General features: G+C 47.2%; 1 protein-coding gene across 1 annotated transcript in view; it reads right to left on the bottom strand.

Moving 5' to 3' along the window:
- The window catches only part of LOC309660533 (uncharacterized protein), a 36,727-nt gene that overhangs the window by 22,354 nt on the left and 2,107 nt on the right, over positions 1–12,266 (bottom strand). The window contains exon 3 of the mRNA XM_082461344.1: positions 5,589–5,754. Coding sequence (XP_082317470.1) covers positions 5,589–5,754 — 166 coding nt within the window. The remainder of the gene's footprint in view (positions 1–5,588; positions 5,755–12,266) is intronic.

The raw sequence follows: 12,266 nt of genomic DNA, 5'->3' as shown, positions 1-12,266 counted from the left end.
AACATGTAAGTGACTCTAAAAAAGCATTAACTGTAAAAATACACAGACAATAGTGACAAAGCCTTAGCACATAAGTGCTTAACTAATGTTTATTGGTTGGTGATTCTTGATTGCATGCACCTCTTCTGAGACATAATTCTGCATATGTTTTGGGCACAAACTCAGAAGTACTTCAGCTTATGGTTGTCATATCCTATTCACTTCTTCATTCCAGGAATGTTTTATCCCTTCATAATTTAAGTGCAACTCTGTATTTATTATTTTATCTTTTTAATTTTTTCCATATTTTGTTGGTGAGGGAGGGAATTCCAGTTTGAGTTCAGTATACCATTTTGAAACTCCACTCAATAAGTATTTATTGAACTGGAAAAACTATTCCCACCCCTCTGGTAGTTCACCCAACAAGAACAATCCTCACTGCCTGCCAAACTCCAGAGTAGTCAGATTCTTACCTGGCGACTCAGGGCTCCAAGTACAGACCTTTCTCGACTTACAGTGGGGTTACCTCCCAATAAACCCATCGTAAGTTGAAAATTTCGTTAAGCCGAAAATGCATTTAATATACCTAATCTACCAAACATCACAGCTTAGCCTAGTCTACCTTAAACACACTCAGAAGACTTAAAATAGCCTACAGTTGGGCAAAATCATCTAACACAAAGCCTATTTTATAAAAAAGGGTTGAACATCTCATGTAATTTATTGAATACTGTACTGAAAGTGAAAAATAGAATGGTTGTATGGGTACAGAATGGTTGTAAGTGTATCAGTTGTTTAATCTCATGGTCTCGTAGCTGACTGGGAGCTGCAGCTTGCTGCCACTGCCCAGCATCATGAGAGTATTGTATCGCCAGGAAAAGATCCAAATTCAAAATTCAAAATTCAGTTTCTACTGAATCTGCATCACTTTCACACCATCATAAAGTCGAAAAATCAGAAGTCAGGGACCACCTGTATGTGTTCCGGCAGCCAAAACAAAGCCTGTGAAGTCACACAGCGTCACTTCCACCATACCATACTGGCCAAGGTAGTCACACGAACACCCAGATTCAAGGGGAGGGGACATAGACCCTACCCCTTAAAAGGAGGAATGCCACAAAATTTGGAGGCCATATTCTAAAACTATCACCTGCAACTGGAACACAGCTGAAATTCAGGGCAACTAAAAGTGGGAAGTAAAGAACAAGTAACAACGAGATCTGTAAGTTACTGAGCACATACTGTGTTCCAGACACTTCCATATTTCACTTACCTTTACACAGAAACTGTGAGATAAATAGGACTAATACTCCCCATCTTACAGAGGAGGAAGCTGCCCTCACAGGGTCAGTGTGAATGCCCAAGGTCATACAGCTAAAGAGTGGCCAGATTCAAATCCAGGGTAGCCACACCACAAGGCCATGCTTTTACCCACTCTGCTGTACTAATTCTCAAAGTGACTGAGCAGGGATAACATACTCTAGTCCTCCCTCACTGAGGCTGCCTGTGAGGAATTTGAGCTTGGAGCCAGCCATCAGGGGAGGGAGGTGGCACCCCAGAGCAGGGGCTTCCTGTATAAACAGGAGGCGCATGGGAAGCGGCACTGTGGTGCAGGGACAATGGGCAGTGAGCAGGCAGGGCCTCCTGTCTCCGGTGGGCGCTCAGGGCTGCGGGCGGCCGGGCAGGAACAGCTGGGGCCCTGACTCCCTGACGCCTGGCCCAGGAGAGGAACTGCCCCTCTCATGGCTTTCCCAGGAGGAAGTTCCCCACTGATTCTCGGGAAGCCCTTCCCATCCCAGGCCTCGGCTGTGCCTAGACCTCCTCTTTCTTCTTCAGGAGCATGTTGTCTTTAGGGCTAATCTAGGATACAAGCCTCCTCTGAAGTCCCCGTGGCCTGGAGGCTTGGAGGGTGTGGGCAAGCCAGGCCAGGCTCAGATGCCAATCTAGGAGGCAGCCACCTCTGAAACATGCGCTAAGGAAAGCAATTGAAAAAAAAAAAAAAAAAAAAAAAACTTGGAATATGGAAAGCAAAAAGACCTGACTCCACATCCCAGCTACAGCCCTAACAGCTGTGTGACCTTGGGCAAGACACTTAACCTCTCTGAGCCACAGTTTCCTCACTTGTCAAGGGGTGGGGGAATAATATCTGCCTGAAAAGAGTTGTTTGAAGATTAAATGCGATAATTTGTGTAAAGTTACCAACACCTGTAAGAGCTGCATAAACAGTATCCATGAGTATTTAAAGCACATAAGAGGCCCCCTCCCCAACCTTTGTCCCACAACCAGTCTACTGTAGCATCTAAATTTTCACCATCAGAGAGACTATGTCACCACGAAAATACCAATCACCCCATAAGGGGCAAGGCACCCCAGGCGTGGGAAGCCAGAGAAGGTGGGTTTGAGGGAGCGTCCTCACCAGGGCCTTCCCAAGGCTCCCATTACACCACACACTCTTGGTCACCCCCACTTCTCTGTCTACTCCTGCTCAGTCATTTTACTGGCTCTCCAACTCTACCCATCTCTTTTCTTTAACACCCTTCTCTCTCTCTCTCTCTCAATCTCTCTCTCTCCACGCCCTCCTTGGGTGAATTCATCCTGTCCCATCTATAGGTCAGTGACTCCCAAACCTCTCTAATGAGGCCAGATTCGCACATCCAACTGCCTCCCAGACACCTCCACTTGAACGCCCGCCGGGCACCTCAAATGCATCATGTGCCTCACAGATAATCATCTCGCCCACCTGTGGGCCCTTCTGGCCATCCTCCTGCTCCTTCCTTGGCGCAGGCCCATCACCCCTCACCTGTGTGCTTCACCCTTGGCACCTCCGGCCACCCTCCACACTGCAGCCAGGATCAGCTTCCTAACACGGAAACCCTCCCTTTCACTCCCATTTGACAGCCAAACGGCCTCAGGATAAAGTCCAAGTCCCACAGGGAGGCATCCTTGGCCCTCAGTGATGTGACTTTGTCAACCTGTGTGGCTTCACGGCCCACTACCCGCCACCCCTCCCCCACACTGGACACTGCCAAACCCAGACGCTGGTGGTCCCCTGAGAGCACCATTCCCTCCCTCAGCTCTGGCCTTTACACACATGCTTATTCTTACTGGAATGCCTTCCCTACATCTCCCCTCAAGACTTAGCCCCAGCGAGAAGACTTCCTCCACCTCCCCCCATCACTTATCATACCATATTGCACTTGTCTGTTTACCTACTCAACTCACCACTAAACTGCACTTCCCCAAGGTCAACAACAAGGCCTTCCTCCCCAGATGCCCAGGCCCAGCACTGGGCCAGTATAGAGGCGGTGTCTGGATGTGTTCATCTGAATGCACGAATGAATGAACGACAAATTCTGCCAACCAGGCAGTGCCACCTAAAGGTAGTCCTTGGGGGGGCAGCCAGTCGCAAGCAAAGCCACATATGCAATAGAAGCTTGTGTCTCCCTGATGGCTCATGTAATTTAAAGTTTGCAAACAATTTTGCCCCACAGTCGCAGAAGCCAAAGAAAATCTGGTGGGATCTTAACAGAAATGCCCTTCCCAGACCTGAAAAATGGACAACTATCAGGAAGCACTTGGAAAGCACAGACTGCCACATATAATAGGCATTCTATACGGACAGTTTTTTTAAGAAACTGGAGAGAAAAGGGGTGGGGTGGGGCACTGTGTGGGTGCGGGGGTGTGCGCGGGCACGCACACACACACCAGTGAGGACACAGGTGAACAACTATGTGTGAATGTGTAGGCACACAAAGTGCGGAATGTTTGTGGAACTGTGAGGGCACACACTCAGCCTCTGTGATTTGTTCTCGATTCATACACTCTTCGGATGAAGGAAGGACCACCCCGTGACATATAAATAATGTCCCAGAACCTGTGGGCACCCGTTTCTCACAGAAAATTAGAGCCAAGGCAGTCCTGGCTGTCCCGAACGAAACACCAGCCTCCCCACACAGGTGTTCCCTCCATCTGGACTTTACCTTGTCTCCAGGGTCGCCCCTACCTAGAGAATGTCTTAGCTACGCCTTCTTGCGGCCACAGGAAGCTGCAGTCGGTCCCGCCGTCTCGCGGCGGATCCTTTATTCCCTTCCCGGGACGGGCCTCCGAGGCAGGGCTTAGCAGAGGCGGGAGGTGGCGAAGCCAGCGTCTCCGAGGACGTCAAGGAGACGTGAAGATGGCGAGGCGGCTGCAGTGCAGGACCCCGGCCGACCCCGCCGCCCTGGGCGAGCGCGTCTGTGCTGAGTCGAGGGCCACGTACCGCGCCCGGGCGGAGGCCCGGCGCCGGGGGCTCGGGCGCGCTCCCCAGGGGCTTCCTGCGCCGCCGCGGGGTAGGATAACACGGGCCGGCCCGGCCCGGCCCTGGGCCCCACCGCCAGCTGCCGCTTCCGGCGCTACAAAGCGAGGAAGCCCCCCACGTCGGGCCAGCTCGGCTTCCAGCCCGTGGGACGCGCCGCGCGCCGTCAGCGTCCTCCACCCGAGGCACGCGGCGGGCCTGGCACACCCGGAAGCTGCCCTTTCCTTCCTCCGCCCGAGCGCCTGACGAGACCGCCGGCAGCCTTTGCCTTCGAGCCCTCCGGGACCCTCTCCCATCCTGAATTCCCCTCCTCTTCACCCTGGCACCTCACTATCCGAGAACATAACACGTGCGGACCCCTAACTCTTGTCCTAGAGTCCCTCCCATTCCCAGTTTCTACCTCTCACAGAACTATAATGAAACACTGGACTGATTCATACTAACGTGTCAATGACTGATAACATTTGAATGCCTCATCTTTTCCCAGACTGAATCTGCCCCTAAGAAAAAGAAGCGCTAAATGTGGAATCTCAGACATTCATTCAACGAACATTTTCTACACTACAGATACGTCAGGCACTAAGAATACAAAGATGACGAGAAAACAGCCACTGTTCTCAGGGAGTTCACAGTCTAGGAGAAGGAGATAAACAAATTAACAAATAATTTACAGCAGAGGGTAATAATTGCTGAGATAGAAGAAAGCACAGACAACGTGCCATAGGACCCCAAACACCCAGCCCAGCCTGCTGATGTATCAATAGATTATTGGGCCAGGGAATACCTCCAAGAGGAGATGATCCTTGAGCAGACTTAAAGGATGACCAGCAAGCAGCTGAGAAGACACTGATAGGCAAGTCAACTTTACCAAGGCCCACATGACCAAGGATGCACCCCTAGTTTGGGGTGAGAGGAGGGGTGAGGAACACAGGAACACAGAGTGCCCAAAACATGGACATGCCGAGAAGGCCACACAGCCTGCTGAAGGCAGGAGGCCCTCCTTCTGGCATACCATAAACAGTTCAGAAAAGTTTGTTGAATTACAACCAACGCTTGCTGATCTGTTGTGGATCGAGTGTGTGTTGTTTTTCTTCCCAATCAGACTGAAGAAAACTCTTCATGGGTAGAAACTAGGTCTTTTCTTATGTCCACCATAACATTTGGCACATACCTTGGCACCTGACAGGTACAAAGGTAAAAGCACCCCTTGATTAAGGCAGTAACATGCTGTCCTCTGGCCCATGCGGTGGCATGGCGGGGGGCGGGGGGAGGTGAGAAGGGCAGCTCAGCCTCTCCTGGGGGACGAGACTTTTACCTGCCAGGCCTTCCCAGATTACCCAGCCAGAAATCTCTCCTTTCTTCCTCTTGCCTCCTATGGCACCTGCATCTTGGGCTGGGGAGATGTGTACAGGCTGTGTCGTTGTCACCTGGAGCTCCCTGTGGGCAGAAGTCACACATTGCTCCTCACTGCATCTCCACACCTGGAACAGCCAATGCACAGAAAAGGGGTTCAACACATGTGTGTGAAGAAACAAATTATGTGATTGGGGAGTTTGTGAATTTGTTCATTCATTCTTTCTTGTCTTCCTTTCTTCTTTTGGGTGGAAGACACTCCTAATATCTTTCAGGACCCACAAAATCAGCTATTTCCTAAATGACCACTTAGAGCCCCATTGTCATTGTCTTTAAATGTAAGAAAAATCCATCATTCATCCTGCCTATCCTTCACAGACATTACCTCCAGGCAATCAAATGGTTGGTAAGGAGGAGTTTCTCTTTATGGAAGAGTCTAGTTAATTAATGAAGAAGGAGTGACAGGATTAGAATAAAACCATTTTGCTAATGAACCCTAATGAATAATGGCTCTAGACAGTGATCATCAATGGCTGTTAAAACCCAAAAGAGGAAAAATTAAACATTAGTGTGTCCTGATTGAACTATGCAACACTATTGGTAAAGTGTTCTTGCCAAAATATCAAACCTGATCTAACCAAGCCTCTAGATCTACCAGCACACAGGAAATACAGAGGACAGAGCAGCATGTTAAAGGATGCCACAGGGATGCCATCAGTAAAATACAGGCTGTGAGAAGCCTTGTCCTAGAGGATGAGTGGCCCACTATCTTACAGATATAATGCAAGTAGGGAAAAAAAGAGGAGCAATATTTATAGGTTAAGAGACTTAAGAGACATCTAAACCAAATGTAATATATGGATCTTGTTTGGATCGTGGCTCAAACCAACTGTAAAGTCCTTTTGAGATTACTGAGAAATTTTCAACATTAACTGTGTATCTGATATACCAAAAAAAAATCACCCTCGGGCTTCCCGGGTGGTGCAGTGGTTAAGAATCTGCCTGCCAGGACAGGAATAAAGACGCAGATGTACAGAATGGACTTGAGGACATGGAGAGGGGGAAGGGTAAGCTGGGACGAAGTGAGAGAGTGGCATGGACATATATACACTACCAAATGTAAAATAGATAGCTAGTGGGAAGCAGCCGCATAGCACAGGGAGATCAGCTTGGTGCTTTGTGACCACCTAGAGGGGTGGGATAGGGAGGATGGGAGGGAGATGCAAGAGGGAGGAGATATGGGGATATATGTATATGTATAGCTGATTCACTTTGCTATAAAGCAGAAACTAACACACCATTGTAAAGCAATTATACTCCAATAAAGATGTTAAAAAAAAAAAAAAAGAATCCGCCTGCTAATGCAGGAAACACGGGTTCGATCCCTGGTCCGGGAAGATCCCACATGCCATGGAGCAACTAAGCCCGTGCGCCACAACTACTGAGCCTGCACTCTAGAGCCCGCGAGCCACAACTACTGAAGCCCACGCGCCTAGAGCCCATGCTCTGCAATGAGAGAAGCCACTGAAATGAGAAGCCCGCGCACCACAATGAAGAATAGCCCCCGCTCGCCGCAACTAGAGAAAGCCCATGCGCATCAACAAAGACCCAACGCAGACAAAAATAAATTAAATAAATAAATAAAATTTTTAAAAAATCACCCTCAATTTTTAGATATGATGATGGCATTGTAGCTATGTTTTTTAAGTGCTTATATTTTAGGGATATGAACTGACATATATACAAGTGAAGTAATAGATATGACGCCTGGCATTGACTTCAGAAGAATCTGGTGGGGAAAGGGTGAAGAAATGGGTGGGGATATAGAGGAAACCAGATGGAGGTTCATTGTACTATTCTCTCTCTTAGTTTATAGGCCTGAAATGTGCCACAATAACAGGCTTAAAACAAAGAGATCAAAGACATTATCGTTGTTGGTATTATTATCATCATCATCATCACCACTGGGATTTTTTAGTGCTTCCTCTGTACCAGACCCGGTGCTAAATACTTTTCACACAGTATCTTATTTAATCTTCTCCAGAATTCTGTGACCTAGATACTATTATCACTGTTTGCAGATGTGGGAACTGAGGCACAGAGAGGCTGGATAACGGCCCAAAGTCACACAGCAAGTAGATCGCAAAGCCAGGATTTAAGTATAGATCTATTGAAATTCAAGCCCACGTTCTCTCCCACTCTACCATCTCACTCACTGATACTGACTTCCCAAGGCACAGGGGTCACTCTCGCTGTTTGACAGATGAAGAAGCTGAGGCTCTGTTCAGCAATAACTAGTAAAGTTGAAGATATCTGAATCCTTTGATGCAGTAGTCTCACTTCTTGGTAAATTGTAGCACATGTGCACTAGCAGACATATACAGGAACGTCCATAGCAGGCCAGTTGGTAACCTTAAAGAATAGGAAATAACCCAACATCCCTCAACAGGAACATGAATAAATAAACTGTGCTGTGTCCATACAATGGAATGGTGCAACCAAGTGAAAATGAATGGAGTTTGTCTTTGTGTATCAACCAGGAGCTTTTCTCAAACATAAGGTTGAATGAAAAAGCAAGCACATGTCTTTCTGCAACAGCAGGATACCATTTATATAAAGTTATGAAACACAAAGCAATACTAAGTATTGCCTAGGAATGGATACCTGTCGTACAAGTATTAAAACACCTATGGGAATATTTACCATGGTAATCACCTCAGGTGAGAGGGACAGAGAGGGATCAAGGAAGGATACAGAGGGGTCCTCGACTATATCTGCAAGATTTATTTCATAAAGAGAAATATGTGTGTTAGTGAGACTGTGGAGAAACAGGAATCCCATACACTTTTGGTGGGAGTGTACACTGCTTCAATCTATAAGGAGGGTGATTTGGTAACATCTATCAAAGTTACAAATGCATATACCCTTTGACCCATCTCTATACTTCTAGAAATTTTTGTATAGATATACGCACACGCCTACAAAATTAGGTATATACAAGATTTTACATTACAGTATTGTTTATAAAAGCAAAGGATTGGAAACAAGCTAATGCTATGCAGCTCTAAAAAGTGAAGGCATTGATATGGAAAGATTTCTAAGGTGCAGAACACTGTGCATTAGATACTGCCATGTGCAAAAAGTGAGGGAGGGCAGGGAAACATATGTGGTATGCTTGCATATGCATAAAATATGTCCAGGAGGATATACAAGAGACTAGGGTCACTGGCTGCCTGTGAGAAGGGTGACTTGGGGACAGAAGTGTGAGACTTTTCATTGTAAGCCTTCTGTATATTTTTTTAAACATCTTCATTGGAGTATAATTGCTTTACAATGGTGTGTTAGTTTCTGCTTTTTAGCAAAGTGAATCAACTATACAAAAATATGGAACGCTTCACGAATTTGCGTTTCATCCTTGCGCAGGGGCCATGCTAATCTCCTGTGTATCGTTCCAATTTTAGTATATGTGCTGCCGAAGCGAGCACCTTCTATATTTTTTTAAATTTTGATATACACAAATATATTGCCTGTTCAAAGAATGACAAAATGTTAAAACTCTGAAGCTCAGGCAGGTTCCATAATCTCCAAGGCTGATGTCAGTAAGAACTGGGACAGAGGTGTGTGTTAACCACTCCCCCACGGTGCCTCCCAGACTGTGGTGGGTGTGCATCGGTGACAGTACCGGGCACCAGGACCTCCATTCCACCTGCACTACCTCTGTGGCCTAGAGCAGACCTTGTATATTTCTGGACCTGAGTTCCCGTCATCCACATGAGGGGGCCCTTCCTGTTCAGACATGCTACTAGTTCCCATTCCTCAGAAGTGCTGCCTCCTAGCAAAAGGCTAGGGCCAAGAGGTACCTGGAACAGAGCACACAGGAATCCTGGAAAGGATTCCCACCCAAAGCTCCAAAATCCTGACCACACTTTCCCCCAACAAAAGCCTGCTTGTACCACCACAGCAGCCTGCCAGCAATTACCCCCGGTTACAAACCCAGAGCCCAGCAAGGTCTCAATTAGTCTGAAAAGGAGCCCGAGGAGGGCCCGGTGCACAGTATAGTGCCCACGCACTGTCTCCACCCACAGAGCGGCACACTCCTCTCAGTGAAGCCCAGGGCCTTGGATACCTGGGAGCCACGTCCTAGGGACATGGTCCTGAGGAGAAGGCAGTTGGCTCTCCTTCCCAGAGAGACCATTCCCTGCAGGGCCCAGTCAAGTGCTATGTCCTGAAGTGCAGCTCTCTCCCTGCACACACCACACACATCCTTCCCACTTACCACTTTCCCAGGCAAGATGTGACATTTCCAGGCTATCATCCCCATCAACCCCAGATGAACATCCCTGGACGAACCTGCAGATAGAGGGATGCCCCAGGCTGATGCCTCTAAATCACCACTGTTATGGGCTTGGCTCAACGTGTTGGGAGGAGGACCAAATGCCCATCTCTTCCCAGGGAAGGATGGTCTCTGAATTCTTCTCAGAAGCATCCAAAAACAGACTTGTCCCTAATCTTCTTTGCAGGCCTAATCTTCTCTGCAGGCCTAATCTTCTCCTGCAAATTCCCTGAGAGGAACACCGTCAGGTTGCAGAGCCCTGGGTTTGGCAAGCTTTGAGGTTTTCATGAATTGGCCCCCATTCCCGTCTTCTTCACAGTGGGTGTGCATGGCTTTGACAAAGACTGTGTGCATATGTGTGTGTACAGAGATCTCAAGCCTCATACATGGTGTGACCATGTATGCGGGGAGGACCAGAGGTTATAGGAAATGGGCCTCATAAATAACAGCTTAGATTTGGTCAGATGGAAGGAAGGACTTCCTGACCTGGCAGCAACAGAGGCACACACTCAGAGGTGAAAATCAGGGTTCCAAAGTCAAACTGCCACTTAGTGGCTGGGGGCCTTCAGCAAGTTACTTAACGTCTGTGAGCCTCAGTTTCTTCATCTATCAAATGGGAATAGCACCAACCCCTCAGCTTACCACTGGACCCCCAGGGAGTTCAGTTGTCATAAAAATGAAATGAGACACAGCTTTGGGAAAGATCCCTAGTGTTCTCCTTACTTACTGCAAGTAATAAATCCTTCCTTCTCTTGAAAAAAAAAAATGAAATGAGAAAACACATGTAAAGTCCCTGGTTCAAAATAAGTGTTTAATAAAGGATAGCTATCTTAACCCTTTATAATGAGGACAATAATAATAACAGCTGGAGGTACACAGCGGTCTTTAGAGAATGCTTTCTAGAAGGAAAAGGCCTGTTACAGCACGTCTGTCTGTATAACACTGTAATCTGTTCTGCCACTTTGGAAAACTGGCAATTTCTACTAAAACTAAACAGATGCCTACTCTCCTACATAGTCATTCAAGAGTAACGAAATGCCCTTCACAAAAAGACATGTAGAAAACATTGACAGTAGCTTTATTTATGATATCCCAAAACCGGAAACAACACAAGTGTCCATCAATAGGTGAATGGATAAGCAAATTGTGAAATATTACACAGCAATAATGTCTGATACACGCAACAAGATGAATGAATATCAAAAACATATTACGCAGAAGAAATCAGACTAAAAAGAGTACATGTGGTATGCCCCGTTTGTATGAAGCTCAAAGCAGGCAAAGTTCATCTATGGTGATAGAAATCAGAATTCATGTTACCTTTGGTAGTAAGTATGGATGAGGAAATGACAGGAGGGAATCGTCTGAGGTGACAGAAATGTTAAAGCTCTGTATCTTGATCAGAGTGGTGGTTACATGCTATATTATATGTAAAAATACATCGAGCTGTACACTTGAGGTGCATATTGTTCACCATATGTAAGTTAAATGGCACACACACATACACACACCATTTTGGCATGATGGAAATCTTCTTCGGAAGCCCAATAATAGGGAACATAAAACTCAGCCCTTCTCCCTTCCTCTGGACTTCATCAAAGCTAGGCATCTAAAACTGCCCTCCTACATGGACACTCTTTAGATGGTGCCCATTTGTGGAGAGAAATGTGAATGAGAACCAGCAGGAAGAGCTCTTTCAGGTATCCCCTCATGGGCCTGCTTAGGGCTCCAGACAGCAGGCCTTACCTTGCAAGCTAGCTGCCACAGATTCAGAGGCCTCTCTCTTTCTAGTAAAGTTACGTTTGACTGTTTCAGACACACCCTCGCCACGATCAGGGGGTGGAGGAGGGGTGGGGGAACCAGGAAGATGTCCTGTGTCCCTGCCTAAAGTTCAGCAGCGTGGCTGTACCACCGTAATGAGCAGATAGCCCCAGACGACAGAGGACTCTCAGATCCTGAGCCGGCCCGCTATGGTCCAGCCACTCTTCCCCACCTGCAGTCCCTTTCTTAGAAATTCCAGCTTCATAACAAGGAAAGTGGCATCTCTCAATTCTCTGTGGAGCACAGCCATGTTCCAATTCCACTACTATGCATTAAGCCCACCCTGGTGCGAAGCACTGAGTGAGAAGTGGAGGACACAGTCTCTGTCCATCAAGGCTTACAGTTTGGATGTGGAAAAAGGCAACTTTAAACAAGAATACATCACGCTCTCAAGCATGTGTTTGGGCCTACTGTCAGGGTACTCACTGTTCAGAGCTGAAGAAAATGGCTTTGGGCCATGGGAGTCACAGACATAGGACACCAGAG

Source organism: Balaenoptera physalus (genome assembly GCF_965194825.1).
Source record: "Balaenoptera physalus genome assembly, chromosome: 4".
Classification (NCBI taxonomy): domain Eukaryota; kingdom Metazoa; phylum Chordata; class Mammalia; order Artiodactyla; family Balaenopteridae; genus Balaenoptera; species Balaenoptera physalus.
This window is presented reverse-complemented; position numbering and strand designations above follow the sequence as displayed.